Source organism: Nelumbo nucifera, chromosome 1, assembly GCF_055504915.1.
Source record: "Nelumbo nucifera cultivar China Antique chromosome 1, China Antique-T2T, whole genome shotgun sequence".
Lineage (NCBI taxonomy): Eukaryota > Viridiplantae > Streptophyta > Magnoliopsida > Proteales > Nelumbonaceae > Nelumbo > Nelumbo nucifera.
This window is the reverse complement of record NC_142649.1, coordinates 144,557,976-144,578,741: the sequence shown is the minus strand read 5'-3', so window position 1 is coordinate 144,578,741 and position 20,766 is coordinate 144,557,976. Positions and strand designations below refer to the sequence as shown.

Below are 20,766 nucleotides of genomic sequence, written 5' to 3'. Positions count from 1 at the left end.
AGGTAGCAGGTCCGAGCCCCTGGTGAAATGGGGTGGGGATAAATACATTTGGGGAATTAATTTTGGAATTCTGAGATAGAGTTTGGGTACTTCAAAGTCCAAAGGTACCGTTTAAGTCGCAACCCGCGAGTCAATAAGAATTGCTTGCAACCTCGTACGAGGAGCATTTAACCAACTGATTAGTATTGGTTGTGAGTGGTGACTCAGATTTTATCCCAAATTTCTTCCAATACAGCACTGCTGGGGGTCATCTGGATCTGGTTAACATAAACCTACCTGCTTGAATTTGCATATCGATTTAATTTAGACGGTTTGTCTGTATTTAATTGTTGCAGAGAGAACGGCTTTAAATGTAGTTATCTGATATCACTAGTTTAGCCATAGAAACCATCCGACGATTCCCACCTGACACAAAGGGCATCACTTGCACAAAGAAAGAATTCAACCATTTGATTCTTAGCGTTCTGTATGTATCTTTTCAAGGTCATTTTAATGGTTATCCACCATGCAAATCAAGTGCTGTAAAAGATTAAAAAAAAAAAAAAATCAGCTCGTGTCATTCTATCCCCCCATTGCAAGAGCTATACATAGTATAGCTACACCTAGTAGCTTCCCCAATTCCAAGTGTAGCATGAACCAACTGCCGAAGTAGGTACACCTTGATTCTAAGATAAGTAGGAAGACCTTGATACTTTCCCAAAGCACATATTGTATGCTCCACATGGTTGAACAGATGCTTCCAACTATGCCATTTGCAGAGTGCAGAAAATTGAAATAACGTTCTTGCAAGTCAAACTTTTCTAGTTGAAAATAATGCCCAAGGGCTTATTGTAATATCAGCTTATAGTTGCAAACGTATGTTGATCTGGAAATTATGGGTGAAAGAAAAAGTAAATATTTTTCTTTTATTCTTTGTTTGCGTCAATAATTTTCAGTTCTGAAGTCCCTTTCAACACTATCAAAATTACATTCTTACAGAAATAAGCATCCCACGCTTCTCCAAACAATGAAGCTGCACTGTTAAACTAGCCTTTACAGTGTTCAACTCAGATACAAACAGCAACAGTGCAAGCACATACAACTAAAATAATACTCTCAACAGGTAATTCTTTCCTAGATGATAATAAAGCTTTAACTTTGACCAAAATTTGGTGAGTGGGTAATAATGGATACACAGTCACGGGAACTTACTGCTGAAGAAACCATTGGGACCAGAGACTGGAATTGGGCGGATAGCAGGGAAGGGAGGCTGCGAGAATGGGATGTGGCTTTGCACTGCAAAAGGTTGCTGTCCAGCAGCAGCAGCTACAAAAGGTGGAGCCACACAAAGCTGCAATGCTTGGCCTGCTGCACTCCCTAAAAAATTGAACATTAATGTGCCTCAATGAGAGATCAAAGCTAAAAGAAGGTAGAAATTCTTGGGCTTAAAAGCAGACCCAGATCCCATATCATTATGAATGGGAAGTATAAGGTTAATCTATATTCAAACGAATATAAAACTTGGTTGGGCATCCATTAGGCAATGCTATGGTTTACCAGAAGATACTGATGTAAATGGCATCCATGCAACAGAGGACCTACACTTCATTAGACCCATCTGAGAGATCTCCTAAGATGAAGACAAGGATGAAGATACCATCCATCATGTAGGCTCTTTCCTGCCACCCCCACAATCTCTTTCCCACCATTCAAATGAAACAAATAGTTACAAATCTAAAAACATCCAACCATCCAAAGCACCATGAAGAGGGAAAACTTTGGCTGTTTGGAGAAAACAGCCTGGGCTGTTTTGGGAGCCTTCTTCGCATGACACGTAATCCCGAATGTGGGCAAGAATATTTGCAATCAATATTCTTCTAGTTGAAAAGTCAAGCAAGGACCTGAGTTAGGTAACATGTCATGTACAGTAAGCTGGAAAACAAACCAGGCTGTTTTTTTCCGAACAGCCAAAATTTTTCCCCCATGAAATACATATACATCACATGTTTGGTGTATCCTGTTGATTGACCATCATTAGACCTGTTCATGGGTCGGGCTTTCACTCTGCATTAACAGATTTTTTTAAGGCCCGAGCCCGAAGTATATAGCATATGCCGGTGCTGAAGCAGCTGAATAGAGAGAGAGAGAGAGAGAGAAATTATAAAGAAAAAAATAAAAAATGTATATATTAAATTGTTAATGTATATATATATATATATATATATATTATAATAAATATTATATATTTTATATTATATAAATGAGTTGGGCTGGGATTTTTTGACAAATCCCGAGCCCGGCCCAACACACAATCGGGCTTGGTGTTTTGGGCCCGAGGTCAGGCCCGCGGGCCTAATTACATGTCCAAGCCCGACCATCAGATCCTTGACACATGATAAAATTTTTGAAGTTTGAACCATAATTGAGTTTTTTGTTATACATTTACACAACTGTATCTTGCATGATTTCATACCTTGGTGCTTCGGCAAATGTGTCTGATGTGGAGCAAGTAGAGGACGTGCAGGTACTTGTGAGAGAGCTGCAGCACTCTGAACCACATCCTTCGAATAAAAGATGTTAGTCAGTCCAAAAATCACATCATCACATAAATGATAGGCATCCCACTTTTAAAAATGTCCAGCTATTGAAGCACAAGGAAAAGCAAGTAAAATATCTAGGAAAATTAAGGAAATAATTCCATATTAACATGACCACAAACTTTGGCATTATTGTCAATTGGAAAACAATTAGAAAAAAAAAGTAGAATTTAACTCCATGGAATTATTTCTGAATATTTTCTCATTTTTATGTTGAGGAGCACTCAAGTGAGGAGACAAATGGGTATTTTTTGTGCACAATTACTCTTGTTTCGTTCATCCTAAACACTCCAAAGACAGCATGGAGCAAAATATTGCATAGGATCTCTTCCCTCTTACAAAAGGAACCTACATCCACTGGACATGGAGATTAACCACTTTCACAGGAAACACCACACACACACTATAACGAATTGGGGAAAATCAATTAACTAATCCCAATTCATTATAGGGCAGTATGGAGTTATGTACAAATATAGGAGAGAATGCCTTTGCAAGGAAAAAAGATGTCAAAGGTTGGGTCCATATCCAGTCTACCACTCCCAAGACACAGTATTGTCGGGACCATCATTGGATAATGGAATTGCCTTTTTCTCCCTCTTATCTTATGAGAGACAATGCCTTTAGCTCCTGCCTTCTTGTTCAAAGATTGAAGTATATTTTATGTGTTAAGTATGTTGCACCACTTCACAAATAAAGGCCTTAATCTTTGAAGTAACAAGCCAACAAAGGAAACTCCAAACATTTGTGCAGCATCACCCATTCATGCCATGATCCCTGAAAATAAGTTTACCTGCTGGAGAGCTTGACCTCTTTCTATATCCATCACATTCATGTTGTTCATTTGAAGTCAATATCAATTTTACTGCTGCTAGCAACGGATTAGTTGGTCAAGCTTCTCAAATGTTCAAGATGAGGAGAACAAGGATCGCTGTTTTATTTGTTACATGTTATTAGCTGACCTCTACTGTGAGGTTTAGTTTGATGTTTTTCTGTCTAGCTATACAGCCAGATGATTGCACTCTTTTTCAAAGTACTGAATAAAATATCCTTTGATATTGTTGTTGTGCAGAATGTAGCGGGGCCCTTTGATAGTAGCATAAATTTTATTTAGCATCAAGGTACCCCCCCAGGGCTGTTCCTCTTGCATTATTTCTATTTTTTTATGAATATCAGAAACTGATTTATTAGAATAATAAGGAGAGTATACAAAGGGGACAAAGGGAGAGATAAACTCTCTTATATCTCCCAAAAACAGACAACATAATTATAATACAGCCCAAAATAAATGATCCCTTCCCACCCCCTGCTTTGCTAGTGTATCAGCAAATGAATTAGCATTCCACAAAATCGTTACTCTTGCATTATTTCTCCACAAAATGATTACTTTCTTCCTCTTGCCAGGTGAAAATATGTTTGGAGAACAAGGGAAAATTTGTCAACAGTCCCATTCACCTTAATATTTTGAACACCCCCCCCGGTTAATCATTGCTTGTTCATCTAAACAAATAATACTTTTATAAATACAAAGACAAGTAAACTTCCAGCCTAATACTGACAATAATAATATTGATGTGTACGTTGTCATGCAATTATTTGACATATTAGTTATCCCATCTTACATGCGAAACAGGATGCACATAGACAAGTTGTCCAAATCGCCCGACCATGACCTGTGAAGACAAAAATAAACATAGCATAGCATCATCTCAATAGAATTAACAGATCATAAGCAAATGTAATCAAGAAAAGTTTATTCATACTGCTGCTACCAAACTAAGACAATTTACTTGGAAGAAAATGGATCTTCCAAGGATGTATGGTGCCTCACATTAAGAAGGCCACATTTGGATAGATAGATTGAGGGACTTCTTATTCTTTTCAGGAAGTTTAAGGTGTCATAGATCTCCCCATGGTCTAAGATGAAAGATGGTGAAAGGAATGCATGAACTGTTGCTTTCCAATGAAATCATTTTATGATGCTGTGGTAATAAATCAGGTGGATCACTCACAATTTGGAGGTATTTGGGGTAGTCCAATCCCAACTGTATATTTGTCTGACTATTGACCATTTTCAGATCAGTTTATGCTTTATGTGCAACAAGAATGGAAAAGGCGTTAGACATTTACTTATCAATTCAGGGTTGTAGTTTTATTTGATCTTTCTTTTCTGTTTATTAGGAAAGCCACCATACAGGCCTGCTGATCCTCATGAAATATTTTCATTGTGGCATTCTTTCCAGAATAAGGGAGGTTTTTTTCTTTTCTGAAGCACTATTCCTTTTGTACAATTGTACCTATTGAGGGATTTGGAGAGAGAGAGAGAGAGGGGACAAGAAGACTGTTCAAAAGGAAGGAGGCAGGATAATAGAAGATGTTGTACTCATAGCAATTCTCCTATGGACTATTTGATGGTTTATCCAAGAATTTGAAAAGTGCTGAAAGATCAATTTTTGGCATATTCTTGATATTGTAGAGAAAGTTTAGATTTTTTATTTTATGTCTGGTTCTTGTGCGAGAGGTTTTTGTTGATAGAGTGATATCTCAATTCTCAACACCCCCTTATAATTAATGTAGTATTTTCCATTTTACTATAAAACATGCATGTAACAAAGTATATGGAAATCTACCAACTTTGCAAAAAACACAAAAGAAAATCCACCAACTACTTACAGCTTGAGAATTTGGATGTACATATGCAGGACCTGCTTGAACAGGATGAAGTTGACCACCATATCTTATGGCCTGCGGCCTGCCTCCCACATGTCCCACAACCTATGGCCACAAAATAACATCAGACGAGAATATCACCTTGAGCTAATTCAGTAATACTAATGCTGCTGACTAGTCTGATCTTCAAAGCTAATTCTCATTAATACAGTAGAAAAGCTTTGAAATGACATGAAATCAAGAAACAGACTTCTATAGAACCAAAAAAATCACAAGATTTTAGGCATAACAGGAATTGCACAAAAAAATCACAGGATACTGTATAATCCTATAGTGTCTTTATATTTTGTCTGTGATCTGTAATCTTTTGCTTATAATACAATATGTTACCTTTTTCAAAAAAAAATTATAAGATATCAAGAAAACCATGAGAATTGCAGCACCTAAACGTGGAGGATTGTTTATTTGCATATGGCTGGAGAACAGATGTCCCTCAAAAAACAGTGCAACAAAACCAGAAATTTTTACCTTTGGTTAAAAAGGAGCAACTTTGTGGTAAGACACAAAACCATATTCCTCTAGTACTAACTCGAACAAGTTTCTAAATTGACCTAATCAAGTTCCCAGGCTTTAAAACAATATAAAATTTTTCTTAATCTAAAATCAACTCAACAAAGCCTTTATCCCAATTATCTGGGATCAGTTCCCTCATTCTGAATTTAATTTCGGTTTAAATTGGATGAGATTCTCAAATGCTCGATAATATGTAATTAATTTCAAAAAAACAAACAAACAAAATGGAATCCAGATACATATAATCTCAATATTGAATATAAAAATATCAAAAATTTTGAGGCAACACCCCTGAAAAAGAAAAGTGAAGAAAATTAAGGAACAAGATGCAGTTCCCCAATGGAATACAAAAATAGCACCTACATAAGAATTATATAAACACAACAAGGCTAAAGAGTGCGTACAGGTTGTGAATATTGAGAACCACTGCTACCATTTCCAGCTACTGGATTGTATTGGACAAGCTTTACAGGCAGAGATGAACGAGGTGCAAAAGGACTTATTTCAATTTCTGGCTGTGGACAAGCAACAGGCACCACTGGAGAGCTGTTTGGAATGTAAGCCATGTTTGCAATAGCTGGAACCATAGGAGGTGTAGCCGACCTTGGAATTGCAAATGATGGTGAAAAGGTCTTTGCCCCAGGGTTAAGCTTAAATTCCTGCACAGACTACTTAATCAATTCAGTTTATTCAAAAGCTGGCTAATAACCTGTACTAACAAAAGGAAGATGACTGGGCTAAGATTTTGGTGAGGGTGTTGCCACTCAGTAAAACTGTAGAAGGCATACTCTCTTATCAGCCATAAAACTAGTAAATGTATTTTGTGGAGGCAACTTCTTGTACCAAAACATCACAAGGATCAGAACATCCAAGCTTTCCATCCAGCAATTGACTTTGAATGTCTACTAGGGCTATAGGCAATGGAATAAAAGAGGCTAACCATCATAGGATCATTTAACTGATTTTTAATTTTGAGGCCATTAACCAGTCAATAGACACTACAAATTGGATGATCCAGACAAGTGATCATACACTAATAGATCGCAAGCAGGGAACCACAGTACCATTTACTAAATGGTATTGTTCTAGATAATTCCTACAAACAACCTCCATACCTTGGCACCTGTATTAGAAACCAAGCTTCTAGGAGGGACCACAACAGTTGATGTTGACGAACTGGGACCTGATTGTGAGCTACCATCTACAACTAACGTGGAAGAAGTAGAAACATCTGATTGTGGGAAGTGTATTGAGGTGGATCTCTCAGAACCTTGAACCTCTGTCTTGGCAAGTGGAGGTTCAGGACAACCATAAGATGTTCCATTGGGAAGAATACTAGATGAAACGACAATATTCTTTCCATCCACGGATTTTACTTGCATATCACAGACCTCTGCACAAAGAAAAATCACAATCAATTTAAAACACGAGCACTGAAAAACTTTTCAACCCTGCAAAGAGTAAGAAAAGAATGAACTCTTCAAAAAAAGGATGAACTCACTGATTGTACTTGAGCTCTGAACTTCATGAATCTGCAAAAGAAAACAATTCTAGACTAAATACAGCATGCTTTGACATACAACTTTTTAACTAAAAATGCATCTCATATAAATTATTCAGGTTATATTTGCTTTGACATACATTGCCTTCCTTATGGGCCCCATGCTCCTGATCATACCCACTCTTTTTCCCTTGTGACTTGTCTTTCCCAACCTGTCTGTCAGCAGATTAACCAACAAAACATGATGTCAAAAATATTTGCACCAAAGAAAGAAGAAAAGGAGTGCATGTATGCATAACTAAATTTATGTATGATTTCGAGAAAGATACAGCTAGGACAAGTGCTCGGGAAAGACTGATGGATAGCACAACATACAAGACCAACAATCCATACATAGTCACTGATTCAAAATATTGACCCAATTCAGCAATACCAGAATTCAACTTTTTACTCAGAAATCAGTAAAGTCGTCTTGAGGAGCCATGTAAGTCTTGTCTCTTAAGTCATTAAGATTAGATGATAATTTATGAACATCTTATTATAGGTAAACTGAGTGTGTCTTAACTATTTGTCAAGCAGTACTTGTTTTAAAAGACGAAAGTAACCTAATGCATTAAATTTTATCATTACAAAGAGGCTAACTTCTTTCCTTGCACTGAGGATGAACCCAAAATCAAAATTGACATATGCAAAATCAGCAAAGCAGCACTGCATTTAATAATTTGGAAAAAAGAATAAGGGCTAGCTCAATATAGGATACACAAGTGACTCAAAAATGCATTATTCAACTATTCAAAATAATGTTTCACATCTAACAAGTCCAACATAAGCTATATTACTATACCCAATGAGCATTTATCACAACTCAGCACTTGGATTATTATTCCATACAATTTGGTGAATAGAAAAAAAGAAACTAGGATTATCAAAACAAATAGAGAATATAAGAAACAAAAGAAATATACAATAATATGAAAAAATAGGAATTATCAAAAAAAATGAAAAAATAGGCATAAAGCAGCTATTACTTTGGCACTCTATAACCATCCCCCCCCCCCAAAAAAAAAAAAAATAACGATCACTAAGTTCCATTACAATCTAAAAGAATGTAAATTTATATTTTCTGATAACAGATAAAATAAAGAAAGTTTAATGTATAGAGGCTCCCTAAAGTCCATTCTTCACCAAAACAATCTAAGAAATTTGCATTTCTTCACAATAAATTCTTTGATAAAAGGTACTTATAAGCCCTTCACTTTGGCCTCAGTGTTTTTTGACTTGAGTCTAGTGCTAAAGTTGGAGAACCAATCAACGAGTCAAGAATAGGACTAAGGCAATTTTCTCCATATGCAGAGTCACTCTATTGACCTGACATAACAAACTTCAGAGCAGAATCAATTCAGGAATCAAGGATTTTCCTCGAAGTCAACAATCTATTGTATCCAACCTCTACCATTCTTGACAGCTACGCAAAAGCAAAGACCATGAGATTAGTGGAATAGAATGATATTAGAAGATTTTAATAATTAATATGACAAATTATTATTATTTGTTTCTTCATTAAGTAATATAAATAGAACAAATCATTATTGATGGACATTGATCAAAAAAATACTATTGATGGACATGGTTTTAAATGCATTAACCATATGAAGTTTCTACATTGTTCTGGGGTTCCCCCAATTATAATAATATGATACATGCACCATTCATCAAAAAGGGCAAATTATTATTCTGTGATTCTTTACAGATATATTTGTAAGAAACCCTTACCCCATGTCAACTGGAACAGAGAAAGCTTCTTCAGTCTGCAAAAAGGAGGGAAAGCAACAACTGAGAAGATGCTCCCAAAAGATGAAAATATATACGAACATTCTATATACAGAAAAATCCACCTAGGAAGTTCACAAAAAGATAACCTTTGTTAACATCATGTTATTATTTTTCCCATTTTCAACTCCCTGCCCACTTCCAAAAGACTCAGCTGCCGCTTTATTCATTAAAGTGCCCTCTTCAACTTTCATGAGCAATCCATCTTCAGAGGTTGTGTTTGTCAAATCATAAGAAGACTTATTCTCATCTTGATCCAAACTCCTGCATTAATAAGTTTAATTGAGGACAAAGTTCCGTTGACAAAAGCCTGAAGACAATATAGAGAATTTCAAAACTTAGCAGAGTTCAATTTTTTTCAGCACATGAATATGCATCACAGGTTTTGTGCTTCTCTTAATTTTTTTGTATGAGAATGAGTAGAGTCTAAAATATGTATTTTGTTTTCATTTGTTCTTGGTGACAGTGTTCTGCGTGTTAATTAAAAAAGCATTATCATGTTTTAACAAAGAATGTTATTTTCATATAATATTAGGTGAAAACTAAAAAAGCCGGTAAATGTACTTCTTATGATTGAAAGAAGAAAAAAGAAATCAAATTGTAACAAAAAATTGTCAGATCTTTTGGCCCAACATTTCCTTGGAACAACTTCAAGAGGAAGATATGCTCACATTCAAAAACCCTATCACCTTGAAACTCCACCTATACCATCATTTCTTCATCTTAGCCCTATACCATCATTTGATTTTCATCAAAAGCCAAAGGTCTCAAATGGAGTTCAGCGATGCCTTTTAGTCTATGAGTCAAGTTCAGCAGGGAAAATAAGATAAAGAAAAGGCCAGGAATAATAAAACATTTATTATCAATTAGAAGGAAAAAGATAAAAATAAGGCAACCTCATAGTCATCAACAACCCAATATCCACGAAGCCACGAACTGCCTATACCCTTGCCACAGTTAGGAAGTTAGTTGCCTAGGCAATGGTTCAACAAAGTCAAATTAAGATGGCTAGACACCCAAGTTGAAGGTTTGATGAAATGAATGAGGAGAACAAAGGGAGCTAATCTTTCTTTTTTTTATTTTTGATCAATAATGATAAGGAGACTTTATTGAATTAGAAGAAGCAATAAGATACAAAGAGCCCTTTAAAAAGGACAATGCTCAATCCTTGCCAAACATTGATCCTCTGTGATGCCCTAGAATGGGAAAAAACATCAAGGATGGAGCGCCTTCAAATGTGCTTTGGGAAGATTATACAACTAGTTTCTCTTCTATAAGTGTCATTTAAAGATTTCTCAGCTCATTCATTGCAATAACAAATGAAAAAGGTGGTTGAAGGTGGAATAATGGTGGTGGACCTGGTGGCTCCACTCCAAGGACAGAGAATTGATGAAACTGGAGATTCAAAGATCATAGTAGGGTGGCTGAAAAAAAAATGTAAAGGGGTGCTTTGGCAATTCAGAAATGAAATCAGACGCTTCAAGTGGCTCTCAATAGATTTGAACATTCAAATAAAATGGGTAAGAAGAAACAAACAATCCATAAACAGCAAATGTTTTAGGCACAATTGTAATAGGGTGGTGGGTAGACCTGTTCATGGGCCGGGCCGGGCTCTGTATATGTATCAACAAAATGCACTCAGGCCTGAGCCCAAGCCCGGCCAAAAATTTAAAAACAGAATTTTTTCTTTTTTTTATTCAATAAAAAGTGTTTTATTTATATAAAAACCTTCAAAAACTCAAAAATAATATTACTTGGAAAAAAAGAGAAGAAGAACAAAGAAAAAATATTGTATATATATTTTTATTATTTAATATATTGTATCAAGTCAGGCTCGGGCTCGGGCTCGGGCCGGGCTTTTTTGAGAAAGCCCGAGCCCAAGCCCGTGGACCTAAAATTATAACCAAGCCCGACTTAACAACAAACCGGGTCGGGCCAGCCCGTCAAGCTACCCAGCCTATGAACAAGTCTAGTGGTGGGGTGTGTGTGTGTAAAATTGTATCCACAACCTCTTGTTGTAATCTCTTTGTATTTTAATCAATCAATAAAATCTTTTGTGTTGCTGATCAAAAAACAATGATGAAAATGGAGCTCGGAGAAAATGCTGGTAGTGGGGGTTGGACCCCCAATCCTGGAAAATTTTGAAAAAAAAAAAAAAGACTAGCGGCTTGGGAAAAGAACTATATATCTCAAGGAGGTAGGGTAACTTTGATTAAAGCCACACTAGCTAACTTGCCAATTTATTATCTCTCTGTGTTTAGGATACCCTATAGGGAGGCAAAGAAATTGGAGAAATTAATGAGGGATTTCCTATGGGAGCCTGGGGAAGAGAAGACGAGTCACTTAGTAAGGTGGGAGGTAGTTTGCAGGTGTAAAGAAGAGGGAGGTTGGGAATAGGGAACTTGGTCCTAAAGAATGTAGCTTTATTAGGTAAGTGGTTGTGGAGATGGCCCAAAAAGAGAGAGGTAATGGGGTGAGGTGATAGCAAGTATTCATGGCTGCCTGGAGAACGGTTGGGATGCTGGTGTATCTCATCGGGCTACTTCGACTAATCCTTGGAAAGCGATTCACAGTATCCTTCCCCAATTTCTTAACTTTTTCAGGTATGATACTTGTTTTGGGAACTTTGTTTTGTTCTGGGAAGATGTTAGGGTGGATTCTTCATCCCTCAAAGACCTTTTCCCTTCACTCTATTCCATTTCCTTGTTTAAGCATAAGGTCACTTCCCATTTTCTCCCTTCCCCCTTTTCCTCGATGTCCCTGAATTGGAATTTTGGTTTTTGTAGGGGTTTAAGGGATGTTGAACACTTGATATTGTTTCAGAACTTCTTTGTGTCCTAGATAGTGTCTGTTTAGATCCCCTAAAGCCGGACAAAAGAATTTGGTCCCCCCATCCTAAAGGTTTCTTTACTTGTGCCTCCTTCTTCAAGGCCATTTGTACTCCCACTACACAACTTGTTTTTCCAGTTAAGGAGTTTTGGACTAAGCCTATTCCCCCTAAAATCACTTTGTTCTACTAGGAAGTATTTCTTGGGAAGATTAATACTTTGGACTGTTTGCAAAAGAAAAAACCTTTTTTGCACCTATCCCCTTCTTGGTGTATTCTTTGCAAAGCAAATGGTGAGGTTCCACTTACTAATTTCCTGTACCTTTGTTGCAGATGTTTGGGTTTGGATTTTTGCCTTGTTTGGATGTAGGTGGAACCAACCTGCAGATATAAGCCGACTCTTTGATCCATCGGCTTTTGTGTGGCCCAACAAAAGAGTATCTTAACAAGGGCAATTCACTGGCTGAAAACTCTGAATTCTTTCCAATTGTTCTCCTTTGACAACCTTAGGAGGAACTGATTAGTAGTGGCAAACAGCTCCTTCAGGAAAGAAAAGGTCATCATTCCTTGGACCCCACCACCTAACAGTTGGGTAAAGTTGAATTTCGATGGAAGCACTTAAGGAAACCTTAGCACCTCAGGCAATAGGAGGAGTGTTGAGAGATAAGGACAGCAACATCTTAGCCTTATACTCTGGTCCAATGGGAGTAGGAGATAGGGGTGGCAAATGGGTGGGTTGGGTTAGGTTGGGTGTGGGTTGAGTATCAACCCACCCATATTGACCCTGCAACCCATTTGCGACCCATATTTATTGATGTTAGTGGGTCACAACTCACAACTAGACCTGTTCATGGGTCGGGCGGCCCGATGGGCCGGCCCCCGGATGGGCTTGAACAGGTATATGGGCCCACGGGCTTAACCTCGGGCCAAAAAGCCCGGCCCGCAATAAATTCGAGCGGAGCTCGGGATTTGCCAAAATAGCCCGGCCCGGCCCGACCATAGTTAAACCTAAAACCCTACTCGAGACATCTTTGACTCTTCCAATTTTTTTTTCTAGCCGAACCCTTCATCTCCATCTCCACATCCTCCACACTCCACAGACCACAGTTCTCATCCTCACACTCTCAGGCAGCCACAAACGGCGAGGCGGCGAACGTTTACCGGCGCAACAACTCCGGCGGCGGCAGTGAGCTCTCTCTCTCTCTTTCTTTCTCAGACGCGAACTGATCAAGTGATCATTGTCAAAATCGCAGGTCAGGCTCGCAGCTCACAGACCACAGTCACCGACTCACCGCGAACTCTCCGACAAATACAATCACCGGCGGCGGCGGTGAGTCCTCTTTACCATTTTATTCTATTACAATCTTTAGTGTTTACTGTTTTTATAACTGTTGGAGATAAATGACACAACCCACCTATCTGCCTATCTCATTATTCTTTCGTTTTATTAAGCGCTTTCTAAACTCTAAAAGTGTTTTGTGTTAAAAATCAAAAGTCAAAAAAGGAAGAAGAATACACAAGATTCAACATGATTTTTATCAGCGATTAATTCGTACCCAATTCACAGAATATTTCCTGTACGTGAAATTTATTACTCTCATTTCAATACGTGAAATTTATAAACTTCTGCAACTTCCAGTCGACCACCACCAGGTTTGCCTCTGCATTACAAATTCTGTTAGTATCAGAACTGCTATTAAAAAATATGAAAATGTTCTAGCGGTATAACTGTGTTTCCATTAAATATGAATTCAGTCAACTTCTCTGCATGAGGAGCAGAGAAATGGGAAGCCTTTGTTTAGATAAATGGTAACATGAGGAGCAGAGCATTAAATATGCTCTGTTCCTAAATACTTATCATGGTAACATGAGGAGCAGAAGCCTTTGTTTAGATAAATGGGAAGCCAGGAAAGCCTTACAAGAAAAAGTAGAGAAAAGTTGCAAGGAAAAGGAGTCCAAAAGAATCATTTTCTTACTCTGTATACAGTTCAGCCAACACTGAGGAGTGTTTACTACAGAAAAGAAGATTTATTTTTATCAGTTCTGTCAAGGGAAGTGAGATATTATCATTCCTTTCAAAACTGATGAAGCCGAAGTATGTCGGATGAAAGTATGTTATTCTTTTGTGGGTGTCTTGAGACAGGATGAGCTGGTGGGTGCGCTTCTGCAATCCTCTCTCAATGTTGCTGGAGGACCAATCTCCCACACTCTAAAAAAAAAATAACTCACCTTTTGATCTTTTCTTCATGGCAGTTTGTGCGGAGCTGTTCTGTCCTTCCAGTACTGGGTTTGTCCTTATTTGGAAGCTTTAGGCAATCTGATCTGGTGTAAGGGTGTAAGCTCTGGGCTGCCATTAGCATCTCAGACCTAAATTTATTCATTTAAATTACATTTGGCTTGATTTACTTCAAAATTCCTGCAGTGCCACAGACCAGGAACAGCACATTTACAGCCATAATCTGATCATCTTGATCCCCAGAAGATTCTGGATCTGAGTTTGTGAAGTCAGAAAAGAATAAGATTGCAATTTGGGCAGGTTGAACCAGGTTTAGGGTTAATTGAGGCCCATCCCTGAGATCTAGACTCAATTTAATCAATGCGACACCAGCCTTGTTAAACCTAACAGAAGTTGCTCAGAGCTTTGGATTTGGCAGGTTGATTAGGCAGGTTAATGTAGGGAAAAATTTTAATTTCTTTTATTAGGTCGAGCTTCGGGCTCGGGCTCGGGTTTCGGGCTTTTTATCAGGGCCGGGCTCGGGCCCAAGTTCTAGGCCCGTTGGTCGGGCCGGGCTCAGGCTCGGGCCTATTATTTTTCCATTAATGAACACTAAAAGCCCGGCCCGAGCCCAGCCCGGCCCGGCCCATGAACAGGTCTACTCACAACCCACCCTGACCATGACCCACCTATACAACCCATCCCAACTCAAACTATGACATGTTTTCTAATTTCTCTCTATTTTCAAATGCATTAAACACTTTTCAAATAGCCTTGGGATTTTTCACAAAAAAAAAAAAGAAAACAAAAAAATGATAAAAAGTTCAAAAAATATTTTTCAAATAAAAACAAAAATTACAAAAACACTGAAAATGATAAATATATTTCATGTAAAACATCAAAAATTATAGAGAAAAAATGTAAATGAAAGTATCATTTCACATAAAAACAGAAAACTGTAAAAAACATAGAAAAATACAGAAAATGCAAAAAAAAACAAAAATTTAGAAATTTAGAAATTTAGAAAATATAAAATATCAAAAACAGAAGTTGCATAAAAACTGAAGAAATTATAGAAAAACACAAACATTACAAATAAATAACCAAAAATACAGGAAAATGTATAAATCTACAAAAAAAATAACAGAACTTATGAAACATTTAGAAAAATGATAAAATGAAAAGAAAACACAAAAATTAAAGGGAACACAAAAAATTAGAAAAATATAAAAATTACAGAAAAAACAACAGAAATTATAGCAAAACACAAAAATGCAAATAAATACCTAAAGTATAAGAAAACCAAACGTAAAAAATGTACAAAAACTACAAAAATTGATGGATTTTTTGAATTTTTTAATACAAGAAAATAAAATGTAAAAATGTAGGTAAAATTTTTTATACAAGTTTCCATCATTTTTTTAAATTAATAGAAAATTTTAAATATATATATATATAGAAAAATACAAGAAATTTTGAGAAAATAGATCTGATTCCATCTTTTTTACACGGGCAGCAAACCCAGATTTGTCTTCACAGAGGAAGACGGTGAAAACAAATCTGGGTTTGAACCAGATCTAGCAATCTGCGGTGGATCTTTTTTGCAAACTCAGATCTGCCTTCACAAAGGAAGACGATGAAGGTTTGAACAGATCTAGTGATCTGGATTTGTTTTGCAAACCCAGATCTGTCTTCACAGAGGAAGACAATGAAGGTTTGAACCAGATCTAGTGATCTCTGCGGTGGATCTGTTTTGCGAACCATGATCTGTGTTCACAGAGGAAGACAATGAAGGTTTGAACCAGATCTAGTGATCTCTGCGGTGGATCTGTTTTGCGAACCATGATCTGTGTTCACAGAGGAAGACAATGAAGGTTTGAACCAGATCTAGTCAACCTATCACTTGATCTGCCATGGCGGAAAGAGCAGACAGAGATCTGCTATGCGAACCCAGGAAGAAGAATAAAGAAAGAAAGAAAGAGAGAGAGAGAGAGAGAGAGAGAGAAGGGGAGAAGGGAGAAAATTACCGGTGGTTTTGATCGCCGTCTATTGAGAACATTTCATTCCTTTCTCCCCCAACCTGGCGGATTGGCAAAATAGAGAGTCCACCCTGACCCTTTTCGACCCTTCCCTCGACCCAACTGACCCTAACCCTTCACAACCTAATGGGTACCCTCGACCCAACCCCACCCTGACCCAAATGGGTGATTCGGCCCATAGTGACCATGACCCACATCTTAAATGGGTGAGTATGGGTGGGTTTTTAAGCGGGTGGGTTGGGGTCAACATTGCCACCCCTAGTAGGAGACTCAGTCAGGGCTGAATTATTAGTGGCTTTACAGGGTATTCAGATAGCAAACCATTTAGGAGTTGAGAATCTTCTCATCAAAAGAGATTCTAAGATTGTTGTGGGCTGGTTAATAGAGCCGGGATCAGTCATTTGGTGCTACAAGGATTTCCTAAAAAAGGCAAGCTGGTCAACAAATAACATGTCTGTTAGCTCACATTGGGTGAGCAGGTCAGCAAATGCTTTGGCCGATCATCTTGCTAAACAAGGGGTTTTGAAGGAACACCTGTACTGGGCAACATTGTAATGTTTTCAGTGTAGCTTTTACACTTTAATCTCAAGGGAGGTTGCACCTCGTGCCTCTCCTTGGGGTGCTTGTAACATTTCTGATATATCATTAATAACTCTCTTTTCAATTATCAAAAAAAAAATGTTGTAAAAGAAGTTGAAAAGCGTATCCTTGTTCAGGGGTTTTATGGGGGGGGGGAATGAGAAAAAACAACTAGTAAAACCAACTTATGGGCAGTTTCATGGTATCTGAAGGCAAAGTGATCCTTTTAGCAAGATTAAAGCAGGAGAAGAAAAGAACAAAAAGATAACAATGAAATGCAAGGGCTTGTTGAGTCTGTTCATAAGAACATCTTGGTGGGTTCTTGTTGCATGGTGCACCATTCATATGCAGAAAATCGAAAAATGAAACTTTCAGAATTGGTTCAAAAGATGGATGTTCAAGGAATAGAGGTTCAACTGCTTGATCAAAGTTGATTGGTCCCTTCAGAGAGATATTTTTTTTCCATGGAACAAGTTTTCTCCACTCTCTTAAATGACTAGATCCAAAACAAATGCAAGCCCGTAAAATGCTCCCATAAACATGTAACTGAAACCCTTCCAATTCCACAAGTTATAGCATTTGCAAGAGTTTCCAGGTTATCCAGTTTGAAGACAAAACTTCTTTGTACAAATTACTATAAACAAGCAATGCCATGCCCAAGGAATCACTCGCTCTCTTGGAATAGGGAATTGAAAAGGCACCATATCTGAATCCATGATTAGTCAAAAGTTGAACAACTTCCTCCTCTATATCCATATTAAGAAGCAGACATCATCCATAATGTGTATTCTATAGATAATATCGTCTACTATAAGTATCTCAAGAAATGTACTCCACAGGAAAGGAGATCTTCAATCAAAGGTGAGGGTCACAAATAAAATCCCACAGAAATGCATCATTATTCCTTCCTCCAGAAGGCATATAAGAACTGCTCTGCTAAGAAAGCACAGTGGGCTCCAAGCCCCACATCCATGAGTCATCCAAATTTGGATTTACAGTTATCTGATTTAAGCATGCTAACAACATAATCATCTAATCTACCCCCCAATCATACTGTGCCAGAATCTTACTGCCACACAATTCCCCTACAGAAATTCTCAAGCAGTACCTCAGACCACACTCTTACAACCTTCAATCAATAAATAGAAGGAAAGTTGTGATGAAAAGAATCCCGCCTGCACCTGGGGTTGGGGGATGGGTTACCCCCCGTTGTGTAGCCAAGAAATAAAAAATAAAAGAAAAAAAAAAAAAAGAAAAGAGCCACCACTGCTCTTGTCCTCCCAAAGTGGCTTCTATCCCTTTCCAGACATGTGAAACTTTTGAGTCCTTCAGCACTTTTTGTTTTCATCATAAGGAAACTTAATTAATGCAAAAAAGGGTAGTCCTCAACTCAATGATTCCTCTTCAAAGGGTAGATAAGCCTCCCATACTCATAAGGATCTAATCCCGAATATCCAAGGAATTTAGACAAAAAGCGAATGGTTAGGTGGCAGAAGCTATCCTAAAAATGTGGGATGCTTGGAATAATTGTACATGAACCATTCATTATTGTTATTTAGTAAAAATTTAACAGTTACCAGTTTTGTCCAAAGCACTCAGGCTTACATATGAGATTCTAGCATGCTCAATGATATTTCATTCATTGTTCATGGGGCCATCCAAAAACAAGTACTCCTTACAAGTGCTTCCACCACCAATGCCAGCACAGAAAACAAGGATGATTATAAAATGGGTTTGCTTGGCTTTTCTCTTCTTTACATTTTATAATTTTGGTCATATGCAGATTTCTTTTTTAGAAATTAAGTGCATACAATTAAAACAGAAAATAAAAAAGAAAAGCATGCAACATAAAATCTCACATTCGTGTTAGTATTGAGGAATGAAATGAGAACATGAGTGGGAAAAAATGTAAGAGAAAACCAGCCTTAAGCCCTTGTGATCATGTAAAACAACCACCAATTTGTATGTTATAGAGCCTATGATATCAACAAATACCTAATTTGATTAATCTGCTTTGCATCCGTAGCTACAACTTTTGCTTCACTTTCTGAGCGCTCTATATGAGAAACAGATCCTGCGACTGCTTCAACTTCATCATCAGCTACACTGTCAAAGGTTCCATCTACCCGAAGTGCAACTCCCTAAATAAAAAACACCACCATATCAAAGCATTACTTATCGCAATATAGAGGAAACAAGTACCCAGATGAAAAATGGGACCAAGCGAAAAATACCTTGGCAACTACTTGAACAAGATCACCTGAGAGTACCACAAGTGTATCTACGATAGCACCCTTTGTTAAGTTAGCGTCATTTTTTCCCTTTTTGATCATCCTTGCTCTTTTCAAAACAATAGCTGAAGAACAGGATATGTTAAATGAATTTCCCGATAGATCGAACAGTAGACGGGTAAAAAAATATCAACATTAATGTGATGACAATACAACCAAAAGAAAGACAAAATCACATATAAATCCAATAGATACAAAGGAAAGCCAAAAATTTAAAAATTATTGAATCAAATAACTGGTAACGAAATACAAATGGAGACAAAGACTAGTTGAGGAAGATAATCAGGGGGGAATGATCAAAGCCTATACTAATTTATTCCAATCCAATATAACTACGACAGCTCCTTGTAAAGAATGAATAATGATAAACCAAAACCTAAGTAGGAATACGTTATATAAGCATAATCCGGAAAGGAGTCCAGCGACCCAATTCAGGGAACAACCTAACAGATTCAAGAAAGCTGGATATGAAAGTGAAGCTTAACCCACGCACCGTATTCCTTTTCGACGCAGGCTGTGTGAAAGATGCCAGAATAGGTAGAGCCGTCCTTGACCTGAACCTCCACCGGTAGCCCTACGATGCACATGGTAGTGAACAGTAATGCATCACTCAGGGAAGGCGAGACGATACCTTCGTCCGAAAGATCTCTGGTTTTATAACCCATATTGCCTTCCCCTGCCCGCTGCTACTGCCAATCTGTTCTTTTTTGCACCCTTTTTTCTTTGTCCTGCTTTTCCTTCTCGCCTTTATGGAGAGATTGAAAAAGGGTACTCCAATGGCGATCGGAATTTACTTGCAACGGAGGGAATTGAAATGGAAAATGTATATGTGGATGGACCGATGGATCCAACTCGTGCAGCTTTTACTTGCCGGAGCAACAATGACCCACCTCTCTCGGTCTCTCTCTCTCTCGCTCCCGCCCGAGTACAATGCCATATGCTCTATTAACCGCTGCTAGACCATAAGCATATTTATGGACGCTAGATTGATGGGTTAGTCTATGGATCAATGATGGTACACAAACAACAAAGATCATATATATCACCTCATCTCCGAGGAGGCGTTTGGCTTTTTTTTTTGGAAAAATTTCCGATCATTATCTTGTAAATTGGTTTGAGTGATAATTTAGTCCCGTGCCAGTACCTGGCCTTTTTAAATGTGACAATCTAGTACCTGTCGTTAATGGAATGTTAGTTATGTAGTTATATATATCACGTGACCTCATGTACGATTTAAGACTTTTCAAAATGTCAAAATTACTCTTAAAAATAAAACACAGTGTTCATCATCTTCTTCCTCAAGAAGATGAAAAAGCTCCCAAGCTCTTTGTCACAACTCACAAACACCAAAACCCTTCTTGCATATAATGATTGACCATGATACCTCTACTGGGCCATGTTACGGTGCGTTAGTGTTGTTGTGTTATCGAGCCATATTCAATCAATCGTTGACTAAGGCCGTGCGTTTGGCAAGTCTTTCCGTGCGGTCTTCCGTCTGTATAGAAGCCCATAAGACCGAAAATCGGTCTATTCCCATTTGGTTTGCATCAAATCTCGCCACCAAAAGATATTGTGCCGAAAAGCCCAGAGAAGCCCAATTTGAGCTGATTTTGGGAAGCTACGATCGTAGATTCTAGGCTTTTATGCCCTCTTAGAGCTTTCCCA

The 20,766-nt window shown here is 37.8% G+C and overlaps 1 protein-coding gene across 4 annotated transcripts; it reads right to left on the bottom strand.

Annotated features, from left to right (window-relative positions):
• Positions 1-879: 879 nt before the first annotated feature.
• LOC104610912 (polyadenylate-binding protein interacting protein) lies at positions 880-20,091 on the bottom strand. Of its 4 annotated transcripts, none has more exons than XM_010277765.3 (13): positions 19,595-20,091; positions 19,045-19,166; positions 18,806-18,951; positions 9,240-9,414; positions 9,094-9,128; positions 7,461-7,536; positions 7,321-7,351; positions 6,935-7,212; positions 6,224-6,487; positions 5,250-5,351; positions 4,199-4,249; positions 2,453-2,540; positions 880-1,356 (listed from the first exon to the last, which is right to left on the bottom strand). In XM_010277765.3, the coding sequence occupies exons 1-13, from the start codon at positions 19,764-19,766 to the stop codon at positions 1,178-1,180; spliced, it is 1,719 nt and encodes a 572-aa protein (XP_010276067.1). In that variant the 5' UTR covers positions 19,767-20,091; the 3' UTR covers positions 880-1,177. The 4 variants fall into 4 exon arrangements, with proteins under 4 accessions (XP_010276067.1, XP_010276069.1, XP_010276068.1 ...); XM_010277767.3 differs by having other exon boundaries at positions 2,453-2,528; positions 19,595-20,090; XM_010277766.3 differs by having other exon boundaries at positions 6,224-6,478; positions 19,595-20,085.
• Positions 20,092-20,766: the final 675 nt, after the last annotated feature.

Bases quoted from the DNA above. Each gene is read 5' to 3' on its own strand.
- LOC104610912 (XM_010277765.3), bottom strand. From the start codon at position 19,766: ATGGGTTATAAAACCAGAGATCTTTCGGACGAAGGTATCGTCTCGCCT. The intron at 19,167-19,594 runs GTGCGTGGGTTA...CCTGTTCTTCAG, and splicing joins CTGCGTCGAAAAGGAATACG to CTATTGTTTTGAAAAGAGCA. The intron at 18,952-19,044 runs GTATTTTTCGCT...TTTTTTATTTAG, and splicing joins TTGTTCAAGTAGTTGCCAAG to GGAGTTGCACTTCGGGTAGA.